At 54.4% G+C, this 15,699-nt stretch overlaps 1 protein-coding gene across 2 annotated transcripts; it reads right to left on the reverse strand.

Annotated features, from left to right (window-relative positions):
* Nucleotides 1-3,814: 3,814 nt before the first annotated feature.
* Sik1 (salt inducible kinase 1) lies at nucleotides 3,815-15,115 on the reverse strand. 2 transcript variants are annotated; one of them, XM_041634866.1, is made up of 14 exons: nucleotides 14,960-15,115; nucleotides 14,134-14,304; nucleotides 13,537-13,653; nucleotides 11,026-11,089; nucleotides 10,708-10,869; nucleotides 10,471-10,595; nucleotides 10,259-10,382; nucleotides 9,474-9,697; nucleotides 9,162-9,317; nucleotides 8,643-8,765; nucleotides 8,317-8,533; nucleotides 7,613-7,894; nucleotides 6,748-6,976; nucleotides 3,815-6,266 (listed from the first exon to the last, which is right to left on the reverse strand). In XM_041634866.1, the coding sequence occupies exons 2-14, from the start codon at nucleotides 14,287-14,289 to the stop codon at nucleotides 5,915-5,917; spliced, it is 2,331 nt and encodes a 776-aa protein (XP_041490800.1). In that variant the 5' UTR covers nucleotides 14,290-14,304; nucleotides 14,960-15,115; the 3' UTR covers nucleotides 3,815-5,914. The 2 variants fall into 2 exon arrangements, with proteins under 2 accessions (XP_041490800.1, XP_041490802.1); XM_041634868.1 differs by lacking the exon at nucleotides 14,960-15,115 and adding an exon at nucleotides 14,723-14,799.
* Between the last annotated feature and the right edge of the window lie 584 nt (nucleotides 15,116-15,699).

A 15,699-nucleotide genomic window follows, 5' to 3' on the forward strand; every position in this document is an offset into this window, starting at 1 on the left:
GGACAAAGTCAAGCCCAGAGAGCCATACTGTGTGTCTCTGTAGAAAATGCCAGCCAACCCACAGTGGCGGGAAGTAGGTCCTCCAGCTCCTGGGGTGGGGAGAGCAGGTCTCACCAGTAGGAATCTTCCGCAGGCAGCATGCACTGTGCCATCTGTGGTCCAAACTGTTAGAACACGAGTCCGGACAAGGGCTTGGGACTGCAGCTCAGTTTGGCCTAAATCTCCTTCCACCTTTTTTCTGGGGGCCCTTTGAGGGTGCCTCTTCTGAAGAACCTTAGTCTTAGCTTCCCTTCTGCAAGCTGGGGGTGGTTCCTGCTTTTCACCCAACCTCTTGCTGGCTGGAGAGTTTTAAGAATGCACCCTCGGGGCCTGGAGATGAAGCTCGGTTGTTGTTAGAGGGCTTGCCTAGCATGGATGAATCCTTGGTTCAATCCGTGGTACTGTATTAGCCAACTGTGTGACTCACGCCTGTTATCCCAGCATTTGGGACACAGAGGCAGGAGGATCAGAAGCTCAGGGTCATCCTTGACTATACAGGGAATTAAAGGCCAGCACGGGTTTAACAAGATGAGATCCGGTCTCAGAAAAGGAAAAGACAATGCATCTATTCCTCTGGATTGCAAAGAAACGTCCAGCACCTGCTGGGGAGCCTGATTCCAGTCCGTCCTGGAGCTGTCCCAGGGAGACGGGGAAGACACCAGCATTGGAGCTGACCACGGTGTCTCCTGAGTGTCTTAAAATCCTTGCAGTATTTTCGAGAGATCACATTCAAATAGGCAAGAAAACAATAATGAAAGCAGAGGGGTGAGCAATTCTCTGAGGAAGGGGAACTGAAATACTTCAACCCCACTTATCAACCCCTAGCCACAAGCCAAACCCAGATTCTCAGGCCTTAAAGAAACCCCACTAGAAAGTTCTTCAGGGCCCACAGGTAAGACCAAGGTCATACTTCCTTGAGGTGGCGCTAGCCAAGCCCCTCACCAGTGTGTCCTCTGACACTCCCACTTCATTCCAGAAGCAAAACCAGTAGACGTTTTGTTCTTCTCTTCTGCCCCCAGCAGTCAGTTCCTCCTCAGTCAGATTCAGTTCCTGTTCTGAAGGCCCCACCTGGATCAGCCCCACATCCTAGTGCATGCTGGGATACGGAGGAAGGAGCAGGTCCCACTCCTCAAGATCGCCAAGGGAAGTCCTTCCTCCCTGTGGTTTTGCAGAGGCGGCCAGCCGGTAATCAAGCAATAAAAACGCCTAGTTGTATACGGCCAAAGACCATCTAGGGGGCTGCTGGGGGACGCCTCCTGCTTTCTATAGGAGTTGACACCCTCTATATGAGTGTTAGGACAGGTAGGTGGGCCTGGAGCTGTGTGGCCAGTTGACAACTCTCCTTCTTGGAGTGGGAGATGTTCTGTCCTTTCCTGGCTGAGGATGACACTTAGGGATATCACTGTTTGTTTAGTGCCCACAGCATCCAGGCAGGCACTGTGCTGGCTATGTGTCATAAGCTAGTCAGAACCCACGCAGCCTTAAGAGGTGACACCGTGGCTGAGTGAACCACTAATAACACAGCCCATCCAGGTCATCTGTCCCGTGTCACAGGACTGGAAAGATGTGGCGCTAGGACACAAAGGCAGACATGTGACAGCAAAGACCACATTCTTAGCCATCGAGACACGGTGTGCTGAGCCCGATGGGCACGGCTGTATTAGCAAGGGCAGAAGCAGCCCCTTGCTCTGCGGTGGCCACTGCTCCAGGGTATGCCTGGACCCTAGCCAGAAGGATCAGGAGGACGAGCGCTGAAGAACCCCAATGCGCCCCATCCCTCAGAAGTGCAGCTGTGTGGTGAGGGGTGTGTTGAAGCACCACTTTGCCTCTCTAGTGGCAGGACAGGAACGAACACGTCCCTGGTGTAAACATCTTGTGAAACTCCCTGGGAAGGTGGGGCCATTTGCAGAGCAAAAATGTTGGCAGTGAGACCTGGGCAGGGCTGGGAAGGGACCTCTCCACAGGCAAGGAACCTCACACACCCACAGCAACAAAGGCTGCTCCTCAGAGGGATTGGAAAGGGTTGTAAGATCAACTAGCCCAGGACAGAACTCTAGGGTCCCACGGTGTTTCTAGAAGTTTCCCAAGGCTCTGATTTCCAACCTGAGAGATCTAAATGATGTTTTATCTTCTCCATCCTCCTCTTGGCACACCATAAGTTCTAGAAGAAGTAACTAAGGAAAGTGTAGCTGACACCGCTTCCTAAGGAGCTACATACATGGTGTTGTACCCAGTTTCTCTGGGGCACATAATATACATATCCTCATTCCCCATTCGGAGAATATGTCCTAGGTGGGAAGCTGAGATATGTATGTCAAGACTGACATATATGTCTGTTTACTACTTTGCAAGAATACATGTGAAAGCCAAATACACAGGGAGATCCAGCAACAAGAGCTGTCTGGAGTTGGTCTCTTTTTCACATAAGCAAGTTCCTCAACACATGGCCACTACATATGCCATGGAGTCAATCTGAACATCTGAATCAAGCCTACTGTCCTGAGCCTCAGAGATGACGCCACCAAGAACACACAGAGCCAAGGTGGCCCTGCCATTCCTCCCAACCCAAGTCCTATGCTGGGACCTGGCCTACCCACGTTTCTTGGAGGTGCAGTCTGGGTTGGCTTTCCTCACGGATGACTAGCTTAGCAAGTCTAGATGTGGTAACCATTTGAAACACACAGCGTGAGCCATCAAGGCTCATGGGAATCCACGGAGGCACCCTCGCAGCCTTCCATCCTGTCTGGCAGTCTGAGGGGCTGGGTTGTGCTCTGGGAACAGTGCTCCTCACAGACAACTGAGGGTCCTGATATAGATTCTGGGTTCTCATAACCTGCAGCGGCACATCCTTGTTTTGAGCCCACTGTGCTCAGCTACAGCCCCTTCTGGCTCTTCCTGGTCGCTACTGTCCCTTCACTGAGTCTTTTCTCTTGAATACTTTTATTATGGCACAACAAACCCAACATCTTCTTCTGAACGCACGGTTCAGTGGTATCGAAGCACATGTCTGTGCAGCCATCACATCTAGAAGGATCTCATTGTACTAAGCTGACGCTCCTAACCCGCTATGCGAATTCTGTTTGACTACTCTAAGGCCTTCACAGAAATGCAGTCATATTGCCTCTGCCTGCTGTGGCTCATTTATCTCCCTGGGCACATCCTTGGGATTCACTAAGGATAGGGGGTCTCATCACTTAGAAGGCTAAACACTTCACTATGGGGAGGGACCACATTTTGCCCATTTATTCATCCCTAAGTGGACACCAGGCTTGCGTCTAAACTTTGATCTCTGACTGTGCTCCTGTGACCCTGGTATGTAAGCACCTGAGACTACCAGTTTTGGGGTACAGGCCCAAAGAGGGAGGGAACAGTTCTGTTATCTTCTATGGAGTTTGCGCCATGGTACTTCCCCACTGCCGGGTACTTGGGCTCCATTCCACGGCCAGTAAAGAGATTGAAGAACTTCCTTTACCCAAAGGAGCTGCTGTGTAACACTGTCCTAGGCTGGAAGGCAGTGGAGACTTAAGACTAGTTTCCCTGTGAAATTCTTCAATACTTATAAGACTGAAAACTTCTAGAATTTTCAAAGGGATTCAGAGAACATTTGGAGGAAGGAAGGGGGCCAAAGAGGGGAATGGGCATGGGAAGGAAAAGCCTACTGCAGACTTTGGGCTAAGACAGGACACGGTGGCAGGTCTTGACACAGCTCAGCCCACTGTAGAAAACAGGCATCAGACCAACCTAACAGTGTCTCAAAGGAATGCACTCCCAGAGGTGAAGCAAGGGAAAGTCAAGGTTCCCCCCAAATATTTTATTTAAATATTAAATTAAAAAAACATACATCAACTAATCATTTGGCATATGTTTCTCACACTAACATGAGAAATGAAACAATTCCATCAGAGTAAAAAAAAAATGAAAACAACAAAAAAAACCCATTATATACATCTGAGATCACGTAGTGTCTTTAAATAGGCAATTCTGTTACAGTCCAGGACTGTGAAGGATCTACAAAACACACCACACACACCAAAAAACAAGAACTTAAAACCATGACGTGACTGTCCCCTGAAGAGGGGTCGGCAGCGACTCGAAGACACAAAAACTGCCAGAAAGTAAAGTGCTTGTCGCTTCTGACACAGCAGTGCCCAGGCCTTTGATCTGTGGTATCCAGAACGGAACTGTGGGAGACCAGGGCTGGCTGCCCAGGCTGCTGGGTGCTTCCCCAATCCACACATCTGGTGAGTCGGCAGGAGGGACACTTTTTGGCTTGTTCTATGGAGGGCACCAGTTCTGACCCAGAAGGATGGCCTTTCTTTCACCTGTCTTTTGAGAGTAAGTGGTACAAGATGGGCCACAGGGCCGACAGGGAAGACCACGCTGTGACATTAGGTTGCGTGCAGCCTCTTCCTGGCCTCAGGTAACTCGGTCAATCTTTGGCTTTTAAAAAGTGCCTCCTTCCCTCTCCCTCAACGACCTCAGGTTAATACTGCGGTGGTGAGATTGCCATAGTGGAAGTCACCTGGGAGGCAGAGGGACAGATGCCTGATGCAGGGTGAGGAGGAAGAGGTGACATCCCTGGCTCCTTCCAGAGGCTTTTGGGTGGCAGAACTGTGCCTGGGTCTTCCTGCCGAGGTAGACCAGCACTGGTCAGGCAGGGTCACCCCTTCCCTGACATCTCTACCCTGTGCTGGAGGTGGGCAGCCTGCAACCCCTTCAACACAAACATGGTGCAGATGGGGACACTTAATGTGACCAAGGGAAGTTTAAGCCAGGAACACAAAAGTGTATACAAAATAGAAAAAATAAGTAGTGTCTGTCTCCTATTTATATACATATACAGTATTTGCTTAAAAAAGAAACTTTACAAACACTGACCTATACTTCTCATCTTCCTGGAAAGCAAGCCAGACAGAGCCCAGGCCTGGGTGCCAGAGTTTTAACAGGAAAGGTCCCAGACCAAGGGCAGGCGGTCATAACCAAGATGCCCGCTGTCTGCCTGGGCCCCTCTGGTCACAGCCCCTTGGTATTGCACGATTTCCCCGTCAGGTGTTCTTGTTGGACCCTGATAACGAAATGTGTAAAAACCTGGTAATTAGCAGCGGAGTCGAGATACACGGCAGGAAGGAACTTGTTGGCTTCCTTGCGGTGTGAGGGGTTCTGGGCCAAGTGACCGTGGGACAAAGTGCCCACCCGCGGGTCCTCACCCCTTCCAGTCCTTTGTGGTTTCCTCTACTAGGCCTAGCAAACTGACTCGAGCGGCTACAACACTCAAGCAAAAACACGACAAGGTCGTCCTCTAGCCGACAGGGAAATCCCGACAATGCACTCGGTCTTCCCCTAGGCCGGTTCTGGCTGTTTGCAAACCCACACAGAGAGCAGCAAGTTCACAGTTTTGTTAAAGCGTGAGCATTTCAGAAGTGGAGAGCTGTGAACCCAAACCCAGAACGACGCCAACCAACACACAGACAGGTGCCACACCAGGTGCTGCTCCCTACAGGGACATCCGCACTCATCGCCTGACGATGAGCTGGGAACAGGAGTGTAGGTCCCTGAGCAGTGTGGCCCCTCTCTTCTCCTTCACCCCAGCCGCACGGGCCTCTTCCCTCAACCCACTTCCCCTCCCATCCACCCGCCCATATGACACACCCTCAATTATTATTTCTTCAGAAAGTTTCAGTCCCTACTCATTGAGGTCACTCAGTGCAAGGAAAAACAAAACAAAACAAAAATCCTAAAAAGCCCATACACCAAACATATTGCTTGTTTCACTTCTAGAAAGTTCTTGGCTTTGAGTCCGAAACCACCTTCACATACTCTGAAATTATTGCTTGGAAGAGTCAATGGGCCATGGGGGGCTGTGGCAACGCCACCCTCACTGTACCAAGACAAATGTCCCCCGCTGGCCAGAGGTCAGGTCCTCCATCTCACAGTCCCCCTGTGGCAGCCCAGCAGGGTCACAGCTCGGAGCCAGCCTGGTGAGGCACTGTGGGAGGGGCCCCGTGGGCAGAGCCACTGGGCCAGCACTGATGTGCAGGTGGGTATCCAGAAGCTGCGCAGCTGAGGCCACTGGGGACATGCCAGCCTGGAGGAGGGGTGCCGGCAGCACCGGGATCCCGGACATGAGGAGGCCGTCACAGGGAGTGAGCATGCATGGGACAGGGGATGGCTGGGGGCCCGGCTGGCAGCCAGATGAGGTGACCGAGTGGTGCTGTAACTGGAGCAGCCTGAGGAACAGACAGACGGGGAGGAAAGAGGTTACTCTGTTGGCTCTGCCCAGAAACACTCAGGTTTCCACACTGCCCAGGTGGGTCCCACCCACCTCAGGGCTGCTCTTGGTAGACAATGTCTCACAGAGCTCTGTGTGCGACATGACACATGCCTGAGCCATCCTGCCCTAAGTCTTAGCACACTGTGTGCGACATGACACATGCCTGAGCCATCCTGCCCTAAGTCTTAGCTGTTGTGGTAACTCAGAGATGCCAGCTCAACAGGGCAGTCTTGGTCACCAATGCCCTCCACCCACAAAGGGTTATTACTAAACCTGCCCGCTGCCCCTCCTGGCTCTATCCTTGACAAGGTGTCAGGCTGCAGAGACCTCATTAAGGAACCACATGATGGGGGACATCTTGGCACACAGGGAAGTGGGGGTGCTTGTTTCACGGGTCCCTAAGAGGGAAGAGGACAGCCATGGTACGGCAGGCCTACCTCTGCTGCTGCAGCACCTCTTCAAGAAGGCTCCTGCCTTCCCGACTGCTGGCCGTGCAGCCTTGCAGGCCTGAGCTTGGAGCTGGGGTGTGGAAGGTACTCATGCCTCCCCGGGGAGCTCGGATAGAGGACTGACACACCTGGCGTGCCAACCCTTTGATCTTGTTCAGCCCCAGGAACCCCTTGGTCCTCGCATTTTTCCTCAGCTGCTGCCGAAAGGCCTTCAGCCCTGTAGAAACAAGAGCAGAGGTTAGCAGGTCTGCCTTAGATTATGGCCAATGGCCTTCAGCCTGCTGGAGTTTCCATGTCCCGAGGAGGGCCCTGAGGAGGAGGGAAGGAAAGCCTGACTGGACAGCAGCTCCCTATGGGGCGTGGCAGCTGCCAGCTCCTGAGCCCAACATCCACCCGTCCCCCCATGACCAGTCTGTTTTCCGGGGCAGAACTGTAGTCCTCCCCAATGGGACAGGTGTGTCTGGATATGCTACGAAGAAGGGGACGTGCAATGCACTGGATTCTGGGGGCTCCCTGGACTATCACAGACATAGGGGACTTCACAGATACCCCTAACCCTGAGAGGCATGGAAAAACCCAAACAGCTATGGAGCTGCCTTTGTCAGGGTCCTTCCTTGACTATGGTCTGTCAGACAGGAGTTGTTGCCCAGAATGGTTGTCCCTTGCTCTCAGGGTCAGGTCTGAGTCCACCCTGTAACCTAAACTGCCCAGAGTTGGGGTGGTACGTTCAGCCTGCCTGAGGAGCACTAATGACCCTGCTGAGGCTGGGGGTAAGACACAGCTTCCATTAAGGACAGAGATGGCCTGCAGGACAGTAGCAGAGGCATAAGGATGGACACAGTGGGGACTTTACCTTGAGTAAGTGAGGTATCTGATGCCCTCCGTCCCTCCTGGAAGCTGACAGGAAGTAGGACAGCTGTGCCCAGACCAGCCTGAGCCTGAAGTACAGGGGTAGCTGAATGCGAGCCCAGGAAAGGCGAGGCCAATCTGACTGGAGAGCTGGTGCCCAGCAGCCCTGGGGTGGCCAAGCCACTGCCGAGCCCTGCAGGACCTTCACTTGCAGAGAAGGGGAGGCAGCTATCAGAGCTGGTTCCTTCTGAGGGACTCGCTGTGGCAGAGGAGGACACGATTATGCCTGTGGGAAGATGAGATGGTTGAAAAGGAGACTGCACACCCTAAAGTCACAGCCTGAGGGACAGGGTACAGGGCCTGTTAGTGAGTGAGGCTGTGGTATGGTATTCTCCACCTTGACTCTCATCTAGGCCACCAGAGCCCAAAGGCCCTGGCTGTGGGTCCATAGGTGCCTGGGCAGATGGCAGACTAACAGTGACACTCAGACCCCAGGACAGGAAGAAGCCCAAGGCCAAACACCTGCCCTCTAGTGCCTGGGACAGCCAAGGGGTGTCCCACTCTGAGGTAAGTGCAGGCACGCCCAAGTACGAACCATGGGTCACTAAAACCTAATTGGAGGAGGGTGCCAGGAAAAGGACCCGCTTCAAGTGAGTTCAGCATGGTTTTGACCCTCACCCCGGATACTACGGTTTGAGGGGCACTTACAAGGAGGGTTGAGCGGGGAGAAATGGGTGGAGACTTCAGCCAGTGTATGCCTCCGGCCTGTGCTGCCAGGCAGGGGTTCCTGGACCTCTTGCTCCTCCTCTAGGCCGGGACCCGGCCTGGCCTCCTCGCAGATAGCTGTGTCCAGTAGGCTGCTGGGGGAGACGGAACGGTGCCGGAACCCTCCGCTGCAGTTGGTATCCACAGGGAAGAACAAAGGCTGCAAGGAGGGAGAGAAGCCGGTAATTTCTAGGGCTCTAAGAATGGGTACGGGGGCGGGGGGGGGGGGGGCACAGTCACCAGGAAAGAGCGGACCAGCACTCACATACCTGAAGGGAGCTGTGGAGATCACAGTCCATCTCGGCCTGCAGGACAGACTGAGCCAAGGCCTGGGGCTGTGGGCACAGCAGAGAGGGCCGGAAAGGGTCACATGGGAGAATTTCTTGAGGCACCTGAGAGGAGGGGTTTTAAGAAAGTGATTCCAGGGTCAACTCTCAGTGGTGGTGAGCTGGTTTTACAGACGTAACTGACAGAAGTCAGATGCTAGCTGATTGGGCTTGGGGCTCAGGATTCTGGGCTGTCATCTACGAGGCCACTGCACATGCTGGTGGCCAGGAAGAGGTGCTAGGAACAAGAGCCTGCTGGCCAGAACCCTGGCCCAGAGGGGAGCCATCATAACCACCCCTCAATCCCCAAAGCCCCTCCTTTTCCAAAAATCTGCAACTAGGGTTGCAATGAGGTCCAGGGGACTTCCCAGAGTCAGTGCATTGTCAAGCAAGGGATTCCGAGCTCTGACAACTCAAAGCAAAGGGACAAGGGCAGGGCTCTAAGAAGGAAGTCATCCTCACCTCCAGACTGCTGAGGTCCGAGCTTCGAAGCCGGGGCTGTCTGGTGGGTGCAGGGCTGGGCCGGGAGGAGGGCTGGGTGCTTCGGTGCTCCTTGAGGCGCTCGAGCAGGAGGTAGTAAATGGCGGCGAAGTGGTTGTAGCTGCTGTTCTGCAGAGACTGGGGAGCAAGGACAGAGGGGTCAGCGTGAGGCTCCGGCTGTACTGGCCAGTAGCTTCCCTGTGAGATCATTCCCAGGCCTATCCCTAGAGAAGGGGACAAGCTGATCCTGCCACCATTCCAGGGTGGGAGGCGCAGGCAGGGCAATGTGCTCACCTCCACTGTCCTCTGCCGGTCAATGCCAAGGGCCTGCATGATGCCCAGCACCTGCTCATTGTAGTCGCCCAGGTTGGAGGTGTAGCCCTGCATGGAGTAGGTGGGGTCATCCTGCTGCAGGAGGGTGGGGTCAGCCTGCATCCACCGGTGCTGGCGGATCTGGGCAATGGTGATGCGCTTGGCAGGATCCACGACCAGCATGCGTCGGATGAGCGTCTCACAGTCTGTGGAGGTGAAGGACTCGTATTGAGGACAGGAGGCTGAGCCCGGAGGCTCAGTCCCACTTCCACAGATGAGTTCATCACGCCCGCAGAAATCCACCAGTCATTGTAGCCCCCCTCCCCACCCCCACTCCCCGCTACAGAAGAGTTCTACTAAACTGGGGGCCAGACCCAGGGGAGACATTTTTAAATGTCCCCTGTAGAAAACCATTTAGACTCTCCCTCCTGTTGTGGCACACGAGGTTAGAAATCTTTGTAAAACAGAAAGTATGTGAGAGAGGCTGGCATCCTGAGGCCTGACGGTGGGGGGCCTGCAGAGATGAGGCTTGCAGGAGGCAGGGTACATGGGGAGCTTCCTGCACAGGCTGTAAGTAGGGCACTGGGAAAGCACCTGTGGGTTGAGTTTCTCTTGCAGCCTGATCACCTGGACCTGAGTCCTAACTTGACAGCAGACTTGCTAGACCACTGAGCGTGTACTGCCAAGACCCACCCACCACCTCTTCCCCAAAGCCACCACCCAGCTTACCCAAGACTCCCAGGGAGACCAACTCTATGCCCACCCACCTTGAGACATGAAGAAGGGGATGCGGAACCGGCCCTCCAGCACCCGCTGTCTCAGCGTCGGCAGGTTGGGTCCATCAAAAGGGAGGGAGCCACAGACGAGGACATACAGCACCACGCCGAGGCTCTGTGAACAACCAGATAGCCGTGTTGGTGCCCTGCTTGCCAGCTCCAGGAATGTGGTAGCAGGCAGCAGAGTCCAAAAAGGTTCCTACCCAGATGTCCAGCTGGGGGCCTTCATACTCCTTTCCCTCAAAGACTTCGGGCGCTGCATAGGGGGGGCTCCCACACCACGTGGACAGGGGCTCTCCTGGCTTGTAGAAATTCCCAAATCCAAAATCTGTGAGGCAGAAGAACAGGCACTACATCAGTCTGGGACTGGCAAGTGTGATGGCTGCAGGGTGCCCTGGAAGCAGAGACCCCACAGGGCCTCTCTCGCCACGCAGTCTTGCCTGCCAGCTTGATGTCCATGTTGCCGTCCAGCAGCAGGTTCTCTGTCTTGAGGTCCCGGTGGACTATGTGATGGTTATGGCAATACTCCACTGCTGACAGAATCTGCCAGAACTTCTTCCTAGCCTCGTTCTCGCTCAGGTGCCCATTCGAAGTCAGATAATCTGAGGAACAACAAAACCAAGTTACACCCCAAGATGCCGAGTCTGCCGCTACCTGGGGCAGGGCAAGGAAGCACTGAGCAGCACTGAGAAGCCGCGGAGATACAGGCGTATGAGGGAAGGGAGCCTTCACCTAACGCTAAAATGAATGCAGCTCACCAAACATCTCTCCATTCTTTGCAAACTCTGTGACGATGTAAAGCATGTCCTTCGTCTCCATAACCTGAAACAACAACAAAAGGAAAACTTAAGCAGGGCAAAAGGGTCGCATGGAAGCCATGATGGATGCACCCGAACCCCAAGCAACCTTTGACTTCTCCAAGAAACCGCCTCCATCATTGAAGGAAAGAGGGAGGAATGATAAGCCCCTCTGCCCTGCCATCTCCTGGTACCTCTGTACAGGGCAAACATTTGCCTTGCTTGCCTCCTGGGAGCTGGGGAGGCCACTGATGGCAGAAGCCCACAGGCACCCTTTCAGAAGCCCTATGGACAGCTGCTCATACAAGCAAAAAAAAAAAAAGCAAACGGAGTGACCAATACAAATATCCCACCCCCACTTGCTTTATTGACACGACATTAAGCTTAAGAACATGGCCTTGCCAGATAAGCTACAGGGGATCACTCTTTGTACAGCGCACTGCTCGGCATGTGTCAACAGTAACGGTCAATGTCAACATACACCTTCAGAGTTCATTCACTGACTTTATGCTACTGAAAAGAATTCAAATCATAACTAAGCAACAAGGTAAGACTCAAATTTTTGGCTCTGAAACGAATAAAAAACACCCATGCAAGTGGTATGGTTTCAATATTTCAGAGGAACCGGGTATGGTGGATTACACCTGGAGTCCCAGCACTCTGGAGGCAGAGCCAGGACTGCCCATAGCTCAAGGCCAGCCTGGACTACATAGCAGGTTCCAGGCCAGTCCGTCTACAGAGAGAAACTGTCTCAATACAAATAAATAATTAATAAAAAAAAACATTTCAGGGAGGGGAAGAGAATGTACTTTGATAGGAAGAAGGATTTCTTTGGGTTCAAGACATACTGTTATTCCTTTAAAGGCTATTTTAAAGAAGCTTTTTGTCATAGATTTACCAAGAAAAGTATTATTAAAAACCACAGCAATTCAGCTAAAAAATTAACTGTCATCTCCCTCCACACAGCCCTGCCTGTTCCTTTTCTTAACGGAAGAAAAGAGGACGGAAAACAAACATCTTTAAAACTTTTAAAGCCCTAAATAAACCAAGTGTAGTGGCAGACATCAGTAATCCCGGCACTCAGGAGACTAAGGCAATCGAGACAGAGAGCACTGGGTCAGTGAGGACTACACGGTAAGACCCTATCTCAACAAATGAAACCAATCAAACTCTCCCTACCCCCACCAAAGGGAGAGAAGGAGAGGCCTGGGCCAGCTGAAGGAACACTATACATCAGTATCAAGACCAGAGGACCCACTGGCTTCCCCAGCCCACCCAATCCTGAAAGCTGAGTCACTGAAGACAGGATCGAAAATATCCACTCTGGCATCCATCGCCTGGACATTTCCTCAGTGCTACAGCTTTGACCTGGTCGGCAAGTCGAAGGCAGGGAGGGAGGAGAGGAGGGTGCTGGGAGCAGCACAGGTTGGCCTCTCCAGGCAGGAGGACGAGAGCGTTCTGCTCCGAAGGTAGGGGAGGCCCTCTTCCCAGCCCCCTCTCCCAACACTGGCTGCAGAGGAAACTTTACCTTCAAGCACAACTTAAAGGTGGAGACTGAAATAAAGCGTGACCCCTGAGCGCACAGCCCTGGGCTCTGTGCGTAGAGACACCGAGGGAACTGTTACCACAGGCCAAACACAAGCTCCAATGACTTGTCTGCCGCTGTGCTGAGAAGGACGGCCAGGGGTAACTGAAATTACAGCTCTGTCCTCTACTGCACGGTACACACAGCTTTTCCGACTACACACTCATGTCCCCTGTAGTCACCTCAGGCTCACGAGGATTCTGGGAGTCACTGACCGGACTTGCACAGCAGCACAACCACATGCAACACTCACAAGGCCTGGCTCCTCTACACCTAGACCCATTGCTCACAGCAGCAGAAGTGGCCGTTTGTGAGTGGAAGATGTGAGGGAAGATTATCAGGAAATAACCAAGAGACAAATAGGTGAGGCACAGTCCCAGCCGGCATTATTTGGCAAGCTCCCAGGGTTGAAGTGTCTCCCCGCCTTCGCTCCACACTGTGGGTAACAACGGGAGGCAAGGGCTTGCTGCCGCCGTCACAAAGACACAGCACGGAAAAGCGGAGGGAACAGCTGCTTTTTTAACATTTAGTAATCATCTGCAAAGGCGGAACTTTCGAGTTTCACTCAAGTTTGTCCTTCTGCCCTAAGCCTGACGGTACATGTGGCTATTCTCACAGTGACAGGGCTTCATCAACAGACCTCCACACAGTCCAAAGCTGGAACAAGTCACAATACTAGATAAAACTCCAACAGGGCAAATCAAGAGACTAAGCGTCAATAAAGCCGAACAGCCTAACTGAAGGTCAAGCTATTTACTTTGTACTCCCTGGTTCCCATACGGGAGGCAGCAGAAACCCTGGGCCACCTTTGGGGACCACAGGCTCAGGGTGTGGCACGGGAGAAGCCGTGGACATGACCACGGAGCAGCGAGGCTCAGCCGGCTCACCTGGTAGAGCTTGATGATATGCGGGTGGTTGAGGAGCTTCATGAGCTGGACCTCCCGGTAGATCTTCTCCAGATTGCTAGAATCTAACCGTGTCTTGTCAATTATTTTTATTGCAACCTAAAGAGTTTTAAAAAGAAAAGGGGGTATTTCTGTTTAGAAAGAAACCTTCAACTAACCTCATTTGCACTTTTTTTTGCAACATGAGTTTATCAAACATTTGATGTCTTCAAAAGGTCACAAGAAGTTGGGAGAAAAGTAGTCACTAACATTATTCAAAAAGCCCTTGTATTTGCCATCTAGCTTTTACTGGAGCCACTCATAACTGGTTGATTTTCTTTCTTTCTTTCTTTCTTTCTTTCTTTCTTTTTTTTTGCGGGGGTGGGGTGGGGGTTGTTGGTCATTATCTTTGCTGCTCCCTAGTAATTGTACAAATTATGCAGAAGCATAATACAAAGCTTTTTTTTTTCCTTCACCAGACTAAACACTGTCATCGTTTACAATTGTGACAATCAACTCTGCAGGATTGAATCAGCACAGGGGTCCACCCCCTGGCTGGATCCACCCCCTGGTTTAGTCTCCCCCAACACGCGCACGCACCTGCGTTTTGGTGACTCGGTGCCGCGCCAGCTTAACCACCGCAAAATTGCCTTTGCCCAGAGTCCGTTCCACGTCGTAAAAGCCCACCCGGAGGGGCTTCTGCTGGCCCTGGCCGGTGCCCGAGGGGACCGCACTGAACTCCGACATGATCACCATGGCTTCGGGCCGCACCTGCGGGTCAGTGAGAAGTGCGTTCAGCTCCGACTAACGCCGGTCCAACCCCGAAGCGCCCCCCCACCCCAGCGCGCGCCTCCACGACGCGGCCACCGAAACTGTGTACGCCAGGCCACCACGCGTGCGTCCTCGACCCCGTGTTCCTCCAGTCGCAGCCCCCGAGCCCGCGGCCCCACTAGTGAGTTCCCCGATCCTGGATCCTAGCTCGCACCCCACTCGCTCATTCCTTGACCCTGTGTCCCCCGGCTAAAGTCTCCACGAACAGACCCCTCTACATCAAATCCCCCGAGTCCGAGCTCTGGGATCCCGGGTTCCCAGTCGCGCGCCCTCGATACCAGGTTCCCTCCACACGAAGCCCCCACGCACGCGCCCCAAGACCCCCGGTCCTGGACGGGCGCGCGCGCCAGCAGTCCACCTGCGGTCGACCTCCACGCAAGCCCCTGGATCCCTCGGGTCCCGGACTTGTATCGCGCGCCCGTCCACCCGCGCCCGCGCTCGGCTCCCCAGGACAGGCTTCTAAACCTGGTGCTCGCGGACCCGCCTCCCGGCGCCGACCCGCAACAATGGGGAGCCCGCGGGGCTGGAGTCCAGCCCGCGACCCTAAGCGCGCACCTGCGAGCCAGGGGTTACCCGAACCCGCGCTACCACTCACCTCCGCCGCCCTCCGTGCGCCCGACCCGGGACGCCGCCCGTTCGACTGCTCGCTCTGCTCCGGCGCCTGCCTTTCGCGCCGCCGCCGCCAACGCTGCTGCCGCCGCCCGGGCCGCGCCGCATGTCAGCGCCCCGCCGCCGCCGGCCGCACGCGGCAACGCCCCGCCCCGCCCCGCGTAGGCCCCGCCCCGCCCCGCCCCCCGCGGCCGGCACAGCCCATTGACGTCGCTTTGACGCCAGAGCGACGCGCGGCCCAGTGCCGGTAGAGGGGGAGCGGAGATCGGGCGGTTGCCAAGAGACTGGAGGCTCTGACGCGCGCGCCGGTGAGGCCGTCGCCATGGCGACCGCGGGCGGTGACGTCAGGGTCCGGGCTCCGCAGCCTCCTGAGACTACCGGCGCCCCCTGCCGGGTGCGGGACACACTGCTGTGGCCCCACCGGCCAGGAGGCCGAGCCTGCTTGGGGACCAGCTCGCGGGCGGGGAGGGGGGAGGGCGGCCCTCGTGATGGGTACGATGCCTTGGGGCCCCCTTCGGACGCAGCAGGGTGGAATAGAGCCGCGGGATTTTCGGCAAGGGGCTCTGGAGCTGGTGGCCCTGGACTGATCACTCGCCTGTGCGCGGGCACGCGATGGTACAGCCAGCAGCGACTGCCCCTTGACCCTCTTCTCATTCTAGAGAGGGCCGGCCAGCTGCAGAAATGCTTTAGAAAACTTTAGGAAATTTAGAAATCCCAGTTACTTTT

Source organism: Microtus oregoni, unplaced genomic scaffold, assembly GCF_018167655.1.
Source record: "Microtus oregoni isolate MIOR12 unplaced genomic scaffold, Mior012 000046F_ref0000063, whole genome shotgun sequence".
NCBI classification, from domain to species: Eukaryota; Metazoa; Chordata; class Mammalia; order Rodentia; family Cricetidae; genus Microtus; species Microtus oregoni.